The sequence below is a fragment of the Notechis scutatus genome, chromosome 4 (genome assembly GCF_049901735.1).
Source record: "Notechis scutatus isolate UNSWTSFEM ecotype Mainland chromosome 4, rNotScu1.2, whole genome shotgun sequence".
NCBI classification, from domain to species: Eukaryota; Metazoa; Chordata; class Lepidosauria; order Squamata; family Elapidae; genus Notechis; species Notechis scutatus.
Window position 1 is genome coordinate 83,319,193 of NC_142012.1, and position 21,645 is coordinate 83,340,837.

The 21,645-nt window shown below is 38.7% G+C and overlaps 1 protein-coding gene across 2 annotated transcripts in view; it reads left to right on the forward strand.

Moving 5' to 3' along the window:
* Positions 1–21,645, forward strand: part of NRG3 (neuregulin 3) — a 424,549-nt gene that overhangs the window by 355,212 nt on the left and 47,692 nt on the right. For both annotated transcript variants that reach the window (XM_087963966.1, XM_087963965.1), the window contains exon 4: positions 5,759–5,785. In XM_087963966.1, the coding sequence (XP_087820092.1) occupies positions 5,759–5,785 (27 nt within the window). The remainder of the gene's footprint in view (positions 1–5,758; positions 5,786–21,645) is intronic.

The window sequence follows — 21,645 nt, forward strand, 5'->3', positions numbered from 1 at the left end:
ATTTTAAGCTTCAAAACTATTCAGCGCTGGTGAGTAAAACAGCTGGGGCGTGGCAATCTGCTCTGCCACGCGAATCAGCTGAGCTAAAAAAACAACAACAAGGAAATACAGGACAGGAAAGGGTGTGGCTGGGTGGGCAGGGCCAACTGCTCACCAGAGCTACCGGGTTGCTAGAACTGGTGCAAACCGGCAGCATCCCAACACTCTTCCATTTGTGCTCCATTACTTTGCTGCTGTTGTGTTTACACTTCTTTTCATTTCTCCATATGATTCTTGTAATTTGCCTGGAGCAGCCCCATGACGACATAGGCAATAAATAAAATTTAACAGATAAATAACAGATAAATAATGAATTTGCTCTTTTGGCAAAGCAACACCCAGGGCAAACATCACAAAAATGTTGTGGTCCTACAAAAAAGGCTTAAAACATCTAGAGTGAGATTGATCCTTTCTCTATATATTGTCAAGAAGGCAAGCCAGAATGAACAGTGCTGTTCAATATGTTGTAATTAAAAGGAGCCCCAGGTTTATGTGATGTGTGAATGCAATCTCTAAGTCGCATGTACTGAAATTTAACTTTGCTTGTAAAAATAATAAAGGTAGGATACAAATGAATGAATGAATGAATAAATAAATGAATGAATATGATATAGTTATGCATGGGGAGGGGGACTGAAGCCTCCTTGAGATTATAGGGATTGCTTTTCTTTTCTTTCCACCCAGTTTTGTCCTTCTTGCCACTTTGAGTTTTCGTGTTTGTTTTTTGTGGTTTTCTGTAAACCAGCCCAAATTACTGGAGGTTCGGCAGCCTATAAAATTACCTAATACCAACAACAATCACAGCAATAATAATGATTCATACTTGAATGGGCATTTGGTATACTGCATTACTGAAACCCACCCAGTTTGGTTTGATCAAGATCCCGTGCATTGTGTGATCCCTCCAGGCTGGGTTAATTCATTGCAAGGTTAAACGCATTGCCTGCAGATATAGTCCGTATACACTTATACAGTATAGGAAGGAAGTATTTAATTTTATTGTCAGAAGGCAGACTTGTTGTCTTTTTCTTTAGCGTAGTTTAATAAGGCTAAGGAATAAGTGATTTTTGTTTGTTTCCTCTCAAAAGGCTAATGAGCAGATTATGCAGCAATAAATGTTGTTTTCATGGTAATAGGATAATTGCCATTGGCGTGCAAGCCAAATGTTCTGAATTTATTGTTTTCTATTGTCTGGTTATTGGAATGGTGAAGCGTCAAACCGGATGACACAATGGACAGTGTTTCTTTTAAAGATTTCCTGATGGATTTTCTGAGGTTTTTAAATTTCTCTTTACTTACATTAATCTCTTTAAGCACCCACTGGTTGCATTAAAGACAAAGCTGTGTTTGCTTTTGACAAGGTGTCAAGTCACTTGGTCTTTTGCTTCAATTTTAGCTATTTTATTAGTTCTGTTGATGGATTTCTTTCACTTTCAGTTTCCACAGAGAAGTAACAGCTAGGTAAAAACAGAAAAACTTTCTCTCCCTCCCTCCTTCCCTTCCTCCCTCCCCCTCTCTTTTTCTCTCTCTCTTTTTCTTTGCATGCAGCTAAAGAAAAGTACAGAATCAGATAATCCCCCTCAAGCTGAATATTCAGTATTCAGATATATAGTTTTAATGATCATTTGGACCATTTGCAGATTTGACTAGATAGCTTGAGAGTTCTTCTTTTGATCATTTCAGCAAAGAATCTATTTGAAATATCTTAAACTGAGGATTTCTAACATGGCCCTTGGGTATTCATTATGCATTTCAACACATAGCTGCAAATACTATTCGGCAAACCCATCCAAATACAGGTGCTCATTTGTTACTAAGAATGTTTTTGTTTTGTTTTTTGCGTGTGTGTGTGTGTGTGTGTGTGTGTGTGTGTGTGTGTGTGTGTCTAATTCTTCTCATAAAGGCTCAAATAAAAAGAGACAATCTGTATTTTGGTTGCTTGAGCTTGATTGTTTGCTTGCAGATATTTCATTACCTGAAGAGGTAACAGCATCAGTGGTGGTGAGTGTAGAGTTTATTCCCCTGTTTACAGTAGTATGATACTGCCGGTGCAACAACTGGTTAGCTAATTGCATGCTCTGATTTATTGTTTTCCCTGTCAGGTAGTTTCTCCTTAATTCCAGGTTGCTTCTCTCCTTCATTAGTTTCCATCCATTGCTTCTTGCCCTGCCTTCAGGTGCTTTGGAGAATAGCTTGGCTCCCTCTTCTTTGTGGCAGCCCCTGAGATATTGGAACACTACTATCCTGTCTCCCTTAGTCCTTTGTTTCATTAGACTAGCCAAGCCCAGTTCCTGCAACTTGTTCTTCGTATGTTTTAGCCTCCAGTCCCCTAATCTTCTTTGTTGCTCTTCTCCGCACTCTTTCTAGAGTCTCAACATTTATTTATTTTTACATTGTGGTGACCAAAACTGGATGTAAGACTCCAAACATGGTCTTACCAAGGCATTATAAAGTGGTACTATATGATGGCAGTATCTCACAAGATCAAATCATATCATATTGGTAGGATTTTAACCAAGAAAGGCATTGAAGTAGATGTCTTTAGTTAATAATGTAGAAATTGTTGATTTAAGGAAACAATAAAAACGTATTTGTCTGTGTGCGTACAGATAAATTTTGTCTTCCTGAAGCATTCTACCTGTTTTCTGGAGCTGAGAAGGACTAGGAAGCTGAAGAAAATGAAGCCCAACTTTTTTCCCTTTGAGAGTAGATTATGTTGCTTTGTGAAGCAGCTTCCAGAAGGAGCTTTGAAAATTAAATATACCTCTCACCATGAGGCCCCGGGAACAAATGCTCCAACAAATCACAGCTTCAAATATTATCAGGATAGTAAAAAACAATGTTATACACTTCTCACCCAGGTTTTCCTAAGGCAAAATCACTAAAGTTACTTCATTAGTTCTCAGAAGGGTACAGAATATCTCATTTTAACCTCCCTTGAAATCCCCTGCACAGCTTGATCTAACAAATTGGAACATAATAAAAACTTTGGTTCTTTACTAACAATCCCAAATTTGTCAATGTTCCCCAAGGAACCCTTTTCTTTCATTTTAATTGTCCAGGAAAACATAGCATTGTATCCTGATTGCACAATACAATCAATATAATTCCACCCTGTACTTCAGTCTAAATAAAACGTTGGTTTCAGATAATCTCTTAATTATATTGTTGTTCATTCGGCACACATGCATTGTGGCTTTTAAATGTCTTTTCAAAGAACACTGTTAAAGTTGTCGAGCTTGACAACTGCTCAGCCTAAACAAAGTCAGAAAGTTTCAGGCTTAGGCATCTTCAGAAATTGCACGGTGGAAGCTGATTGTTTCTCAGTGGTGAGTAAAAGACTACAAGTGTTTTGAATTAATTTCCCCTTGCAGACCTTTTGAGACAACTCACAATGTATGAGCTATACTGGCTTGGATTAAAAGTATACTGAATAATTTGCTGCTGATTTTAAGCCTCTGAGAACAGAACTTTAGGAACTACAAGGGCTGTGGAATATCCTGAGGTATTCAACCTTCTGTATGAAGAGCACACATAAAGTATACATCTAGAGTATACAACTGTTGAACTTCACACTGCTTGTTTGGCAGCAAAGCAAGGCTACATTTCTTTCATCCATAAATTTCTCTTCTATGGACATAGCTACAGCGCTCAGCAGACCAAGGTAGCAGTTTCAAGCCAATCTTATTCTCTTGTGCAAAGTGCAACATAGGTTGATGTAGGTGGGTAGCACATTTAGTATATAGTTCGGATCCACCACAAAGTCCTCTTCTTGTAACATTGGTTTAGAAAAAAAAGATGAACCAGAAAGATCCAACCTGGAAGTGAGGAGACATTTCAGTAATCTTAGATAGCACCTTGGTAGGTACCTGAACGGAAAATGGATGGAAAATAATCAAGGAAAGAAGCAACCTAGAAATGAGGAGAAATTTCTTGACAGTGAGAACAATTATTCAGTAGAATAGCTTCTCTCCAGAAGTTGTGGGTGCTCCATCACTGGAGGTTGTTAAGAGGAGATTGGACAGCCACACATCTGAAATGATATAGGGTCTCCTGTTCATGCAGGGAATTGAACTAGATGACCTCCAAGGTCCCTAATAACTGTTATTCTGTTACCTATAACCCTAATGGCACTGGAAAAAGCAACTTAAAACTGTTTTTCATACTTAACACATTACAGCATCAAAATTTGGACAGAATTGTGTCTTGCTTAGCAACAGAAATTTTGAGTTCAGTTGTAATCACAAGTCAAAGATTGCCTTTACTAGAAGAACTTTCTTTGAGATGCTGAGATTTACTATCAAAATAAGAGTAATGATGCATAATCCGTTTAAACAAATACAGAAGTATCAGGCAACATAGAACCTCCCATTTAATTATCCCCAAATGGTGTAGAAATGAAATACAGTAGGATTATAATAAAAGGAATTCCCTGAATAAAACACATATATCAACAAGTACAGTCCTTCTCTGCCTGTTCAACTATCTGGTAAATGTAGAGTCAACTTACCCAAGTGACGTAGTGTGTTGCTGAAGACGAGAAGATATGACTGGATTAGGGGCTGACTCTTAGGAGATGACTAGGCTGCATCTGAGGGAGGAGTCCCACATGTCCATAGGACAGGGGTCCCCAAACTTGGCAACTTTAAGACTTGTGGACTTATGGCTACTTGTGGCTGGAGAATTCTGGGAGTTGAAGTCCACAAGTCTTAAAGTTGCCAAGTTTGGAGACCTCTGCCATAGAAGATCTAAGGCCAACCCATCTTGAATTCTGTTGACTCTTTTCGACTGCCAATTTGCTTTGACTGTTACTAGTTACAGATTCCTATTGAGGGCTAGCGTGGAATAAACTTGTACTCATAAACCTGACACTGATTGAGTGAAATGTGATGCAATGAAGGCTAGTTCTGAAGGGGGTAAGCTCCGAGCTTGGTTGTTTTCTTGCAGACATTTCATGACCCAAACCAGGTAACATAATCAGTGCATCATCAGTACACTGGTTTGGGTCATGAAAGGTGACCCCCACAGTTCAACCCTGAGCTGCAAATATTCTCCTTTGTTGGCTATCCATTGTGGGTTGCGAATATCCAATTGACTGCTAGATGGGATCAAAACCTTCACCTTTTCTGTAACTGGAATTTGCAGAATTTTCTGCAACTGAAGTTTTTCAGCCTGGATTCATTCAGAGCATTTAGTGTCTATCTGGTTAAAAAGAATTGTGGATTTTGCATGCCTGGGGAGGTGACCGGCTCAAATACAATAGACCAGGGATGTCAAACTTGCAGTCCACAGGCTGGATGTGTCATGCACTGGCCACACCCACACCCGGTTTAGCAAAGGAGAAAAAAGTTGTGATATATAAAGACAATGTGACACTGCGAGTATGACACCCCTGCAATAGATTATTTTCATGTGCATTTAATTTCCATTTTTATATAGTTTTCCATAAAGCAATTTATAGTTGGCTATGAACATAATGAGCTGGAATTGGGTTTGGGCTAACTTCATGTGATGATAATAATAAACTTGTTGGAATAAGTGGGGCAAGGCAGTCATAATTAATTAAGTAATTTATATTCTATTGTGATAATATACACACACAGAGAGAGAAACACACACACTTGAAGGAACTATATTTTTAAAATCAGTTCATGATATTTTACTAATGTTTTCCCTTCTCTTTCTTTTCTCCTTTGTTTCCATGCTTTCCTTGGTACAGCTCACCATTTAGGAATTGAATTCATGGGTAAGTTTCTCTTTTGCTTTTACATCTTGCATATCAGAGTTGTTTCCTGCACTGAGCAAACTATTTTTCCCAGGGGAGCTCAAATGGCTGGGGGGTGGGGGAGGTGGGAAGATACCTGGGAATCTCCCCTAATTATGCTACCAGAACAATGGCTGTGCGATAGGATGCCTTAAGTGAAAAGGACTGACCCCAAACCAGACAACTTAGTTGTCAGCTGTTGACCAGATTGTGTTTCTCAATCCTTTACCTACAAATGTACATCGGCCGTAAGATTGTTTATGTTTTATTTCATTGGTTTTTTGATCCCTGGGGGTGAAGCTAAAATGGTTTAGCGTTGAAAGAGAAGGAGAGTGAGAAAGAAACTCAAGATTTCACCATCATAGTTCTCTTTTGATATAGTGGGGGCAGAGAGACACCTTTGAGATGCTGTTATTATATCTTCTAATGGTAGATTTCCAGTGGGCCTGATGGGATTTGTTTCTTGGCCTGGCCTTTCTGGAAAGGTTGGTCTCAGTCTTGAAACCCTGATCAATTTTCTCTCCCCTTTTCTTATACCTAAGAGAATCAAAGCAGGGCGAATGCCAACCTTTTTCTCAGTCCTTCCTCTCTTTCAGAGCTAAGTTAATGTTTACATACCTGCTCCTGCATCCCTTCTTCAAGATTGTAGGTTGGGCTGGGTTGGACTCAGTTGTGTTGTGTTGAGTTGGGCTAGGTTGGGTTGGACTGGTTTGAGGGACATATTTTAGACAGGTTTGCTGTTGATGCTGCTGAGTGGCCATTTTCCATTTTCTTTATTCATCTTGTAATGTGTTGGTACATTTTTATTTTACTTATATTTTAAATGCCCAGGATTGTTTGGTAGTTATGTGGAACCATGAATGAATGAATGAATGAATGAATGAATGAATGAATGAAAGAAAGAAAGAAATTCTTCAAGGTCACCTCCATAGTTCCTGACAAAGGCAGTTTAAAAAGAATGTGGAAAGCTCAAGTGTTGCATATCAGCCAGAAACATCAACTGTGTTCTCCAGAGGTTTAGTTTGTTTTTTGAAGCAGGGCTACATGGTCAGAGAATTTAGAGCTTCCTTTCATCATTGATTCAGCCACAAAAAATCCAGAAGCAAAAGTTAGAAAACCGTTGAACAAAAGTCTCCTTCTTTTTGCAACAGAAGCCAAAGGACGTAGCCCAGAAACATGATTTCTCTTATTTGAAAGTTGCCCTTCAAAATCTCTAGTATCTTCACCATCTAAAACACCAGATGGTGTTGTAGGCACAAGCTGCTAGTGGTAGTGGTGAGGAACAGACACCTAGACTGCTAATGTTATTTGTAGGACTTAGTGTTACCGGTAACACTCAGAAGAATGCTTTGTTCTTGCATTCTACAGAAGGACATTTTTTAAAAAAAGAAAACAACATATTTTCCTACTTGGAAACTTTGGACACAAAGATGTCAATGCAAGCAACACATTAGCGAGTGATTCACTTTGAGAGTGACTCATTCAAATCACTCGGTCAAAACCAGGCCAGCAAATAATAGATCATTTTCATATTGCATCCAGTTTTAATCATATAAAAATGAAATTGAGACTCTAGAAAGTGTGCAGAGAAGAACAGCCAAGATGATTAGCGGGGTGGAGGCTAAACCACATGATGAACCATTGCAGGAACTGGGCATGTTTAGTCTAATGAAAAGAATGACTAGGGGGGACATTACAGCAGTTTGGAGTCAAGCTATTCTCCAAAGCACCTGAAAGGCAAGACAAGAAGCAATGGGTGGAAACTAATCAAGGAGAGAAGCAACCTAGAACTAAGGAGAAATTTCCTGACAGTTAGAACAATTAGTGGAACAACTTGCCTCCAGAAGTTGTGGGTGCTTCATCGCTGGAGATTTTTTAGAAGAGATCGCACAGTCATTTAACTGAAATGGTATAAGGTCTCCTGTTTAGGCAGGGGGTTGGACTAGAAGACTTCCAAGGTCCTTTCCAAATCTGTTATTCTGTTCTGTGCTTTACTGATGAGTATAGTTTCAGCTGCTTCTCTGGGGTCTTCCATGATGACCTCAGGGTTCACAACACATGTGGAGAAGCCATTGGCTTCAAAGTACCTGGTTCAACACATCAGTTTCAGTGGATTTCCTGTGCACTGAGGTGGCCATTTGCATGAGACTATAAAGCAAAATAGTGTGGGGTTGGATGGGATGGGATAGAATAGAAATTAGAATAGAATAGAATAGAAATTAGAATAGAATAGAATAGAATAGAATAGAATAGAATAGAATAGAATAAAATAGAATAAAATAGAATAGAATAGAATAGAATAGAATAGAATAGAATAGAATAGAATAGAATAGAATAGAATAGAATAGAATAGAATAGAATAGAATAGAATAGAATAGAATAGAATAGAATAGAATAGAATAAGACTCCAAGATCCCTCTCACAGTTATTGTTATTAAGCCTGGTTTCACCCAGTCTATATGTGTCCTTTTGGTTTCTCTTGCCTAAGTGTAAGACTTTACTTTTCTCTACATTGAATTTGATTTTGTTAGATAGGGCCCAAGTCTGTCAAGATCCCTCTGGATCTAGAGCCTCTCATCTGGGTTGTTGGATACTAAGCTGCCAGCTTAGTATCCTCTGCAAATTTGATGAGTTCCCCTTGTATTCCCTCATCTAAGTCATTTATACTCGGTGTCAATATAAGAACAAACTAAGGCACCAAGCAATCAAGTCCTTATTTAGGAATACTGATTAATTCACAAGACAGAGCAGGAATATTTGCTCCAATCAGGAGGTTGATCTGAGACTGTTAACAGAGATACCACAGCAACAGAACAGGAGTCTTCAACACTGCTTGTGCCAGGAAAAAAAAATGGTTGCAATGTGAATTACTGGCATGGGAAAATCTAATCAGTGTGAAAAGAAATAGCAATGAACTTTAAAACAGGTTGTCAGTGCAAGGTTTTGGAAAGAGCGTGTTAAATGAAATGGGTTCTAAAATAGTTTCTCCAACAAAGGAAAAGGAAGTTACACTGAAGGGAGGGAAGGAGGAAGGAGGGAGGGAGGGAGGGATGTGGGAGGGAGGGAGGGAGAGAGGGAGGGAGGGAGATGGGAGAGAGGGGGGAAGGAAGGAGGGAGGGAGGGAGGTGGGAGGGGAGGGAGGTGGGAGGGAGGGAGGAAAGAAGGAAGGAAGGAGGGAGGGAGGGATGAGGAGGGGGAAAGCCATTTGTTTCACACCTGCAACAGGCAGCACTGAATTAAAGAAATTCTTGTCCTGCTTTGGGCAATAGGTTGATCCCTTCTTTTTTGACACAGGCTCTCAAATATTGGAAGACTTTACAATGATTTGGACAATGGATGGTCTGTTGGCTGAGGAAACCATTCTTTCTCATCTTCCTCTCGCTCTCTTCCTCTTATCATTCTTGAATTTTTTTAAAAAAATAATGAATTTAACTTTATCTTGATTCAGTACTACTAATGGCTCCTACCTTCCCTCTACTGCCCAGAGACAGAGAACAAAATTGAAACCATTACTGACTTCCTTTTTATACCAGTAAATTACTTCATTCATTTAATCTGAAATCAAGTCTTTCCTATACCTGCTTCTAACAAAGGGGTCTTAATAAGCTAATGATAGTTGTAAATATAAAATGATCACTTTCATAGAAAGTTTAGTTGAACTCTGCAGTTCCAATGCAAATGTTAGTTGATTCTCCAAATAGATCTTGCAGAAATGCTGAAAATGTGATGGAGCCCACATTTAATCAATCATCTGTGATATAATTTGAAAGCAAGATTGAGTTCTTTTGCCACAAAACCTGTAATTTTGGAGATATATTGCACAGAATAATTTCAGACTGAGAAACAGAGGAGTAGAGAGTGGAGAAGGATTTTACTTAATGCTATGGATATAATAACAGCATATAATAAAGCTGACCAGGTGTCTTTACAAATCCATTTTGTGGGAGAAGCTAAAATAATTACAACAAAAATGTTTTAAGTCACCCAGAGTTACCTTGCGTGAGATGGGTGTCAAACAAATTAGATAGATGATAGATAGATAGATAGATAGATAGATAGATAGATAGATAGATAGATAGATAGATAATAGATAGATAGATAGATAGATAGATAGATAGATAGATAGATAGATAGATAGATAGATAGATAGATAGATAGATAGAAATGGATAGATGATAGCTAGATGAACGATAGAGAAAAATAGATGATAGATAAATAGATAGATGATAGATAGATAAATAGATGATAGATAGAGATAGATAAATAGGTAGATGATAGATGGATGGATGGATGGATGGTAGGTAGGCAGGCAGGCAGGCAGATGATGGATGGAGAGAGAGAGAGGAAGGGAGGGAGGGAAAGGGAGAGAGAATAGATTATGAATGGACAGACAGACAGACAGACAGAGTAAAACTCCTTTAGAAACAGAACCTGCAGACTTTTTCTCCCAGGCCTTGATGTGACTGTGCAAACCCGTCTTTCTTTTAACCTTTCTGAACAGAGGTTGGCTTTAACATTTTACGAATGGTTTAATTACTGTTATTATTCAGAAAGGGAAATCTCTTAAATCCTTAACCAAACCTGTGCTGACAGCATAAGAGCATGACAAATGTTCCCGGTGAAGAAGAAAGCATAAACTAGGCCAAGATTAATTCTCATTGATGGCATGTCTAGGCAGGTGTCTCTATCAGCAAATCAGCATCTGGCTTTCTGATTGTGTCATGATTATGGCAATTGTACTTCGGATAATGTAGCAAAAATGCCCAAGGGAAGAAGGGTGGGTGGGTTTTTTTCAGGCAGGGATTCATTTTCACTCATATTTGAGTGATATTTGAAGGCTGTTGCAAACTTCTCAAGGAAGTGATGCTAACCTAAGGGCATTTGTGTCCCAGTAATGAGTTTATCATCCTTCTCGGTCTCTCTTTCGCTTGTGTGTCTTTAAGTCAGCATTGGGGAGTCTTATAGGGAAGAGAGAGAAAGAAAAACTCTGACTGTGGGTGCGTTGGGAGGAGGGTGTTCACATGCCTGTTGTCGCTAACGGCCTTGGTGATATTTGAAAGTGAATTTCAATTCCACTCCACTTTCTTCAGGCTTTCTCCATCTGACCTCTCCATTAGCCTAGTCATGCAATTGGCTCTTGACTGCAAGTCAGACACGGGGATATTAGCAACGTTCTCAAGGTCCCCATTGCACTTTGCAATGTTTCTACGGCAACCTTGAATTTTGTCATTCCCCCACCTTCCTGTGGTGATGGTAAAGCTTTGGTTTTACAAAACCCCAGAGGTCAGTTCCCTTGGTGATTCTGCAAAAGCCTTCAAAGCAGTAGCACTCTTTTGTCAAGAGAACTTAAGGTTCATTTCTACACAGCACATTCCTGGTTTGGTTCAGTTTCCTGTCTATCCTTTTCTCTGAAGGGATCAGTTATGAAATAGACGTTTGGCGTTAGAAAAAGTTGAATATTTGTATGATTTTTTTTTTGCTTGTTTGAGTCATTAATATAATAAAATGGGATTCTTTATGGTCCAAGTGTGATTGGACACACAAGGGATTTGTCTTTGGTGCAGAAGCTCTCATTGTACATGCAAACGGCAAAGGGATAGGTCATAAATCATAGCTATGATGATTGATCATAAGATACAAACAAGTAATCAATCATAAGATACCAATAGGAGTAGGGAAGATGAGAAGATGAGAAAAGGTGAGAAATGAGAAGATGGGAAAGTTTATAATAGCAATTCTGCCTACTACATGGGTAAATTTCTTAGGGCTAAGACAGTTCTGAGGGAATTAGGTGTTCAGCATAACAATGGCATGGGAGAAAAAACTGTCTTTGTGTCTAGTTGTTTTGGCACACAATGCTCTATAGCATCATTCTGAGGGGAGAAGTTGAAACAGTTTATGTCCAGGAGGTGATGAGTCTGTAGATATTTTCTCAGCCCTGTTTGTTGTTCGTGCAGTATACAGATCCTCAGTGGGAGGCAGGCTGGTTGTGATTATTTTTTCTGCAGTAACATCTCAATACTACTGGCTAACCATGCCTGCCTGATGTTCAAATCTTGCTAATATGTTAATTCTTTGGTTCTGTTATGATATGTACAGAATAACCCTTGAGTAACAAGGATATGCACATGGAAACGTTTGTGAGAGTAGTTATGAATAATTATTCAGCCACACACAGATACACTAAATTGAGTTAAAGTTTACTTTAAGAAATAGCACAGTCCAATAAATGGTCCAGGTCATATACATTTAACAGTCCAAAGAATATCCAATTACAAAGTCTTCTGACCGGGTTGCATTTACAGTAAACAAAAATATCAAAGTATAAGCACAGCATAAATACAACAGAGAACCTTAGTTAGCAACAGAATGTCAGAGAGACAGAATGTCAGGGAGAGCAAGCTATGATCTCTAGCTCCCTCTTATGGTAATTTGCAATATAATCAACCAATCGGAATATAGTATAAATCAATACAGTGATTTTGTCTTAAAGCTACAAACATACATTGTTGGTTTATATATTGCCAACCCAACTAATTGGTGGACAGATTCCTAACAGGTTCTAGATAGGGATACTTTCAAAAGAAAAAGAATATCTTACATCTGGAAAAAAAACCATTGGAAGATGTCAAGAAATAATTAGATTTAGCCTTGGCGAATTAACAGGTATTTTTCAGAATGTTTATTTTGCAATGAAAGGTTGGAAAGAATTTTATTTGCTGAGCATTTTCTGCTAATTTATCTAATTTCACTTTTCTTAACTATTGTCCATTAGCCATATGTTAATGATCCTTTGATTTCTTTTTTTCTGAATTTTGCCATTCAGTTCTATAAATCAAAATGTCTATCTATCGAAATGCCTATTTGGGGTGAAAATTGTACATAATACACAGATATGAATTATATAGGGGGAAATGGATGAGAAAATGCATGCCTATTCCCAGACAAAACATAGAATGAAATTTACAGGATTGGGCAAATGAGAAAGTTGTGTTGATCCCTAGCTAGGACCTAAAATAATAGGATTGGAAGGGACCTTCATCTTCTAATCCAACCTCCAAGAGACTAGTTTAAGGAAAATAAGGAGTAGGGGTGATATCATTGCAATCTTCCAGTATTTGAGGGGCTGCCCCAAAGAAGAGGGAGTCAAGCTATTCTCCAAAGCCCCTGAAGGCAGGACAAGGAGCAACAGGTGGAAACTCATCAAGGAGAGAAGCAACCTAGAACTAAGGAGGAATTTCCTGACAGGGAGAACAATTCCCCAGTGGAATGGCTTCCCTCCAGAAGTTGTGGGTGCTCCAACACTGGAGGTTTTAAAGAAGAGATTGGACAACCATTTGCATGGAATGGTATAGAGTCTCTTGCTTGAGCAGGGGTTGGACTAGAAGATCTCCAAGGTCCCTTCCAACTCTATTATTCCCACAATTCCCCAGCCTGTATACAAATGTGGGAATTCCAGGAGTTGAAATCCACACATCTTAAAGTTGCTGTGGTTCAGAAATACTGATCTAAAGGTAGAGCGCCCCATATATTTTTGTCTTTTCAGAAAAGGGGGAATATAAATATGAATGTGTATGCAACATGCAATAGTTAGCTGCTTGCCTTATATTGGCTTCCTTTCACTTGCACTTCGGTAAAATATATGCCTGTTGTTTCTGATATAACTCATCTCTAAGCCATCAAGCGAAATGACCAGAAGTTGTAGCTGAAAAACAAATTAGCTGAAACTTATTGCAACAGGCACAGGCAGGTTTTGAAGCGTTGCTCCTTTGCAGCTGGAATGGAGTTGTTGTTGCCATTGCTGATGATATAATACTTGAAAAAGTGGGGCTGAAATACCAGTTAAAATGCCTAGTTCATGAAATATGAATGCCCAGAAAATGAATACACAAATGTTAAGCTAGTTAATCAGCTTTAGAGAAACCAAAGAACATTTTAGCTATGATAGGATGCAGCTCTTTGGGATATTAATGAAGTCATAACAAAGGCACCCTTGCCGGTGTATCATGTGTTTATTTATCCATTACTTTTGTTCAGCCAAGACAGAATGAAAGGCCCGTGGGCTTACTTAGGCAACCCAAATTTAAGTATACTCTTAGCGCAATTTCCATTATTTATTGAATTTGCATCTTACCTTTCTGCCAAGTAGTAAATCAAGGCTACACAATTGCTTCACCAGAAACATTCAACAGAGGCAGAGCAGAGATTTTTTAACCTCTATTTGCATATATCTGTCTGTCTGTCTGTCTGCCTGCCTGCCTGCCTACTTAACTACCTACCTACCTACCTATCTATCATTGTCTGCCTGCCTGCCTGCCTGCATGTCTGTCTATCTCTTACTTCTTAACCCACCCATCTCTCTCAAACTTTTGCTAAAATGTAACTCTGTGCATGAGTTCTTAAGCACTCCATGTAACAAAAAAGGGTTCCCTTCTATCATAATTACAAAATGGATTTTAAAAATAAATATTAAAAACTGAAATCATTTTTTTCCAAATTCCTCCCCATCAGAAAAAATAATGGTCCTATCACATGCAGACACTTGTGGCCTCTTGGGATTTTGATTTAAATCACAGCACATCGGAATCTGTCTCTTTTCTGAGAAATTCACTGCATTCAGATTTCTTGGACTGAGTGTTTCAATGAAGTTCCAGTCAGTAAGAGGGAGGCTGGACACTGACAAACAATTGAGACAACATTGCAGACACCAGGCTAAACTTATCTGAAGGTTCAGCAAAATGCAGAGACAGGAAGAAATGCATTGCTTTTTTTCCAAGCATTGTGCAATGCAGCTGATTCAGCTGGAACATCACCAAATGCTTTTAATCTGGAGGAGCATTTTTCAATACTTTTTCAGGGGGCTGGAATTGGATTGGTGCAGGGTGAAATCATGAAAGGCCTGTAGATTCTGGAGAAGGATCACAACCTTTGAATTCTTTAGGGGCTCAAGTTGTGGCTTCTGAGTCTATGAAGATGCTCACCCTGCTACTTTCTACTATTGTTCCTCTTGACGCAGGACGCAACCGTAGAATAGCAGTTTTGTAGTCAAAATCAGGCCAGGGTGTTAAGTGAACCTTAAGGTTTGTAGAAATAATGAAGATAGGGAAATTGACAGATGAAAATGGAAATAAATGGAAGGAAGGAAGGAAGAATGAAAAGAAGGGGGTTATATGTTCATTATATCTGGCAGACAAAGAAAAGGAGCAGTAACACAACAGTTAAATTGCTGCTAGAATGGAATGGAATCATAAAATCAAGAGAAGAACTTAAGATTATGTGAAGGAAAAACATAGTGAGCAGACAAGAGAGCACACAAGAGCAGGAGGGAACAGGATTTGGACAGGTGTCAAAACAGAACTGAGACCTGAGGAACAGATCTGAATTCAAAAGTTTTCTCAATGCAGGCACCAATAAAAATGCTCCCCAGGATCATGCTTGTGTTACTTCTTCCTCAGTGCATTGAACCATCACTTTCCTCAATTCCCCATGTTGAAATTACCCCTAATATCATCAAGAGTGGTACATTTCAGCAGGAACAAGGGCCCCACAATCTGCCTTGATACAGAAAGGGGGTGAGGATTTCTGTGCAATAACAAAAGCTGTTCTGTTGCGTGTATGCTTGTTTTGCAATGCAATAACACAGAGCTAAGTGGTTAACAGCCTCTCCTACATTTCACAGTCTTGGCACAATGATTGTAGGTTATTGTTGGCATTCCTTTTGAGAAGGCAGTTAATGCTTTCGATAATTTCTTTGTGATGATGTAGAATTGAGCGTTGAGGCTTACTAATGTTGATGGATACAGAAAGCTCATTTTCACAAAACATGCTAACAAAAGTTATAACTTTAGTCCAGCAAGATTCTGTCCATTTGGTGTAAGCAATTAAAGGTTTGAACTTGATTGGATCTCTTTGTCTTATCTTTGAGCTTGGCTTAACAATTATTTTCAATAAGACTTATATTCTAGGCTCTCTTTCATTGAAATTAAGAGTGTTTATTAAAGGTATCCTTGGATCATAGCTTAAAGAGACAACACTCAAGTGCAGCCCTTGAAATCTTCAGATAAAAAGGGGGGACTTGTAACCTGAAGGCCATAACAAAACAAATAATTATGATTCCTACATGCTAAAGCAATGTTTCTCAACCTTGACAACTGTAAGGTGCAGGGACTTCAACTCCCAAAATTCCCCAGCCAGCATGATTAAGAGACTGCAGAGTCCTGAACTAGATTGAGAAGAGGGGAAAAAATTCAGGGGAGCCATTTCTTAAAATCTTTCAGGAATGTATCTAGAAGATTATAGCTTTAGTTTGGCAAGGTTCTGTCCATTACCTTCAAGCAAATAAAGCATTGATTTCAATTGGATCTCGCTGTCTTGTCTCTGGGCTTGGACTTGACAATAGAGTCCCCAACTACCAGGAGTCTGTGCAAAACACCCTTGCCATGTGCTGCCATTCCACACCAGTCTCTGACAAACTCATGGATTAACGAAAAACAAAGGAGTCTAACCAGGTATCCAAATGGCATATTATACTGCAAGAGAGATAGGTATCAGCCAGTGTTTCTCAACCTGTCTGGATAATTCTGGGAGTTCAAGTGGCCAAGGTTGAGAAACAATGGTAAAAGCTGTTATTATGACTGAATAGACTTCACTTTCCTTGCTGCCATTCCCACCCTTTCCCCCTGAATTGAACTGGACCAGAATTATTATCCCAACAATTATGTTAAGAATAGTCATTTCATATACAGAAACAGATCAAGGCTCAGTTGCTTTTAGCAATTCATTTTGCATCGACAGCTGCTAAACTTTTATCAATCATTTCATATACAGAAACAGGTCAAGGCTCAGTTGCTTTTAGCAATTCATTTTGCATTGACAGCTGCTAAACTTTTATCTATCTTTGCCTTCTGATCTGTGCGTGGAATCTCAGGAAATCATCTTATAATTGGTAATGTTAACTGTACATCGAAGGCAATGCACCCACTTCATACAACACTACATTTCTAAGCCACTGCAGATAGAGCTTTGATTTTTTTGGGGGGGTGGATTGTAGAGTGGTGCCGCACTCATGAACGTTGCTGCTTTTTGCTGCAAGCAATATGGTGTTTTTCATCATAAGGAATTTCATTTTCTTCTCTGCAGGTGCAATCCAGATCTATTAAAATCAATGAGAGTGTTACCGTGTTAGTGTTACTCTAGCGGAATGTACATTGAACTCTAAAACCTGCTGTTGTGTAGTTCAGGATATGTCACTTCAAAAACGGTTCCCAGAAAATGAATTTGCTTTGCATCCAAAATTCTCAGCCAAAAGGACAAATGAGCGAAACCTCCATTTCCACCTTGCCATCTGCCTTAAACCGTGTTCTGCTCTGTAGCACCAAGATTTGTTTCAGAAATTCAGAGGACAGTTTTGGAAACCATTCCAAAACTTTTCTAGTCCGTGACTTTTTTTTCTAATTTTTTTATGTACGGCGCTACAGAATCAATTAAATAATCTGTTTACTTCTGTCTAATGTGGGATTTAGAGGCAACTGTGAATGAAATGGATGAATTGTCTGGGGGAAAAAGGACAGGGAAGTTAATTTGGATTTTCAGAGGTATAATGCTTTCAACTTCCCAGATAGGAAATTGAAATATCATTTACCATTTTTCAGAGGCTCATTTTCATAGGTGTGTCCAATACTTGCAAAGTCTCATAGCTCTTCTCCATTGTAACTTTCTTACTGTGTCTTTCAGTTATGAGAGCATATCTGTAGAATTTTTTTCAGTTTATAGTACTAATTGATCTCTTTTTGATGGCTCTTGGACTGTCATTTGATTCATAATACCATGAACTGAAAAATACCAAATCTACTTCAGTTCACAGGAAATAATCCTATCCTGATATAGACCACAGCTCAGTAGCCCTGGCACATCTCTGGTCATGATTTGTGGTCTAACTATTCCAGAGAATTTTTGGCCTTCTGAAAGGCTTAGTGTTCTCCCAAGCCTACAGATCTGTATCTTTCATGCATAATTGATGCCACTTTGGTTGTGTTGAGAGTATGCTTTTAGTGTGTGCACAGTTTTCCTCAACCAGGGTTGTTTTCCAGATGAGGTGGGGTTACAGCTCTCAGAATTTGTAGCCACAACAACATGGAAATTATAATCATGGCTAGAGATGAAAAGCTTTACAAAAATCTCTAGATGGCAACATGAGATTGGGGGGGAAAGAGAAAGAGGTAGTGGGAGGAAAGGGAGAAGGAGAAGCAGAAAGAGAGAGAGAAGAGAGAGAGAGAGAGAGAGAGAAAGAGAAAGATTTAGTGGTACTCCAGATTGTAGCAGGAATTTGTATTCAGAGTTCTCCTGTAGTTTATTATTCATTCATTCTATACTCATTAATACTTCATTCATTTTTAGCAAATCACTAGTTTACTGAATAAATATTACATGTAACAGCAGTTCATGCATGTATTTTAAAACAAGACATTATTATTTAAATCTAAAACTAATACATTAAAATTTAAATCTTAAAAATATTTTAAATCTTAACTAATAATAATATTGAAATATTTAAACTTTTATGACTTAACACATAAAAATGGCTAACAATATAGAGGAGAAGTTTTAGCATAATTAGCCAAATTATTTCTTTAAAATATACACATTATATAATTGGTCCTATCAGGCAGATTCTATTTTTTCTCTTCTTTGCCTGACTGCCTTAACTGCCAAGGTAGCAATTTTGCTCTGTCAAAAATTTAGGAGGAAATTCAATCTACTTTCATCATACCAGTTTCTTATGTCATCCAGAAATGGGGATAAATTCTGACTCCTATAAGCACACACACACACACACACAAGATAATCCCATAGATCAATCAGATCTCGACACTTGATTTAAATGCTTGGGGAAACAGCTAAGAGTTCAATGCTTGCATTAAATTAATCAGTTAAAACATTTAATTATAATCTCCCACTCTTATTGTTATAATTTTATCTCTTTTAATATTGTAAGATGGCCAGAACCACCTTATGGCAAGATGGGTGGCAAATTTAGGAAGGAGGAAGGAAGGAAGGAAGGAAGGAAGGAAGGAAGGAAGGAAGGAAGGAAGGAAGGAAGGAAGGAAGGAAGGAAGGAAGGAAGGAAGGAAGGAAGGAAGGAAGGAAGGAAGGAAGACAGGGTTAATGCCATCTGAATCTCATGGGGATACTTATCCATAGGTCAAATGCTACAATTGAGAAGGTCCAACTCTGAGGACCAACAAGAGGGCATTGTTTGATCGGACCTGACCCATGCCTTCTCTGATAGAGCAACGTGCCTACCGTCCTTGTCCTATTGTTTCTTTTTTATTTTTCTTATATGTATCCATTTCATGTATCCATAACTACGTTTATACTTCTACCTGTTATCTTATAATCGCTTGACAAAATAAATAAATAAATAAATAAATAAATAAATAAACAAATAAATAAATAATAAAAATAAATAAATATGAACAATTGAATTCATCAGAGCCAGACTGGAAAAAGATGATTATGTGTAATGGTTGTATTCCTGGCTTAATATAATCTTCCCAGATTGAATTTTGATTAGAATTAAAGTCAACACTTTAGGGGTATTTGAGTTGGAGAAAGTTTGTCTTGTAAATTTTAAAACATTTTGAAAATAGATATTAGAGATGACTTAAACTTTACATTCATATTTTACAAGTTAAGCTATTAGTATTGCCAATGTCTCTCTCAAAAATGGGTTGATTACTATCAATAAACAGGCAACTGGATAGATATATCCAAAGAAAATTTAGAATCAATTTTCTGCTGTTTCCATGACAACATGAACAGCAGATGAGGAAAGATATTAATGACCTCCTTTTGAAAAAGAGAAAGCTTTTCTTTTAGTCTTATTTTACCTATTTGCTCACTGGGGGACATGCTTTCAATACTAGCCACACTAGGAGATGACTGCAGAATAATCATAGTTTGCAGACGTTTCCCCTAGAGACCATGCAGGCTTCCATCCAAATCACATTTATTCTAGAGCAATCATCTTGGCTACTCAGAAATAGACTGGCATAGAGATTGAGCAAAAGAGGGGAATAGCTTTTCACTGAAATGATGCCAGTTACTCTCAGCCTAAATCCTACCTCAGAGATTGTTTAGGAGAGAATGGAATTCAGGATAGGGTAGGGAAGGGAAGGGAAGGGTAGGATAGGACACAATAGAGTAGAGCAGATTAAAGTAGGAATGGGAGTAGGAATAGAGTAGTTGAGATAGAAGGATCTTGCAAGTCATCCTAGTCTAACTCACTGCTCAAGCAGGAGACCCTATACCACAACTGTCAAACTCGCGGCCCATTGGCTGGATGCATCACATGCTGGCCACACCCCCACCCAGTTTAACAAAAGGGGGGAAAGTCCTGATACGTCATGTGATGCTGCCATGACGATGCAAGTTTGACACCCCTGGCCTAGAACATTCCCGTCAAATGATTGTCCCATCTATTTTTTGAAAATTTTGATGGTTGATATCATGGGGCAGGACTGATCAGGGAAGGCTCAGGGCTTCATCTCTGGGGGGAGAGTATTCCACAGGGTGGGGAAAACTTCAGAGAAGACTCCACCACTCAGAATTTTTTGGCTGATGATAGAGTCTGCAACATACCTTGGCTGGGAGCGCACTCATGTCTGAAGCACCGAGGCCTTTCCGATTTGAAAGGATTAGCCAGTGATATCCCTGTTTTTCAGGGGATGCCCAGTAGTGGGCTCCTTTCATGTCCCTGGCAGGAGCTGGAATGAGAGACAGGAGCACAACCCCACCCCATGGCAGCACTTGGGTCTTGAACACGGACTTGCTAACCTCCAACCCAGTGTCCTAACCACCCGAGCCACCAATCTCCTTTATTGGGTGGGATGGGCCAATGAAACTGAATGAAGACGGTTTAATAGGTAGCTTGGCTCAGGCCATGTAGAGCTTTCAACATCATAACCAACACCTTGAATGGGACCCAGAAGCAAACCTGCCCCCAGTGCAGCTTATGCAGAGAAGGTGTTACCTGCACTGTTCTGTGGGTGAATTAGATTGTCCCTATGGCCGTATTTTGCACCACCTGAAGCTTCCGGATACTTTTCAATGTAGAGCACATTGCTTTGAGCAGGAGGTTGGACTAGATAGAAGACCAAGGTCTCTCCGTACTTTGTGTTATCCTGTTTCTGTTTTCTGATTTTGTTTCATCTGAACTTTGTTTGCTACACATTTGACTCCTCATTGAAAATCCTCAGTTTGATCTGAAGTCCTAATTCAGATCACTTCCAGAAAATGTACCCCATCTTTCTGTGCTACAGAGTTTTTTATTTATTTATTTTTATTTGATTTGATTTGTCAATTGCTTACAAGATAATAGCTATAAGTATAAACATAGTTATGAATACATGGATACATATAAGAAAAATAATAATAATAAAAGAAACAATAGGACAGGGACAATAGGCACGTTGGCACATTTATGCATGGCCCCTACAGACCTCTTAGGAAAGGGATGAGGTCAATAGTAGACAATCCAAGGTTAAAGTTTTTGGGGTTTGGGGAAGAAACCACAGAGTCAGGTAGAGTATTCCAGACATTGACCACTCCGTTGCTGAAGTCATATTTCCTGCAATCAAGTTTGGTGTGGTTAACCATGAGTTTGTATCTATTGTGTGCTCTTGTATTGTTATGGTTGAAGCTGAAATATCCATTGACAGGTAGGACATTGCAATGTATGATTTTATATACTATACTTAGATCGGACCGAAGGCGGCGTAGTTCTAGGTTTTCTAGGTCTAGAATTTCAAGTCTGATGGCATAAGGTATTCTTCAATGAGTAG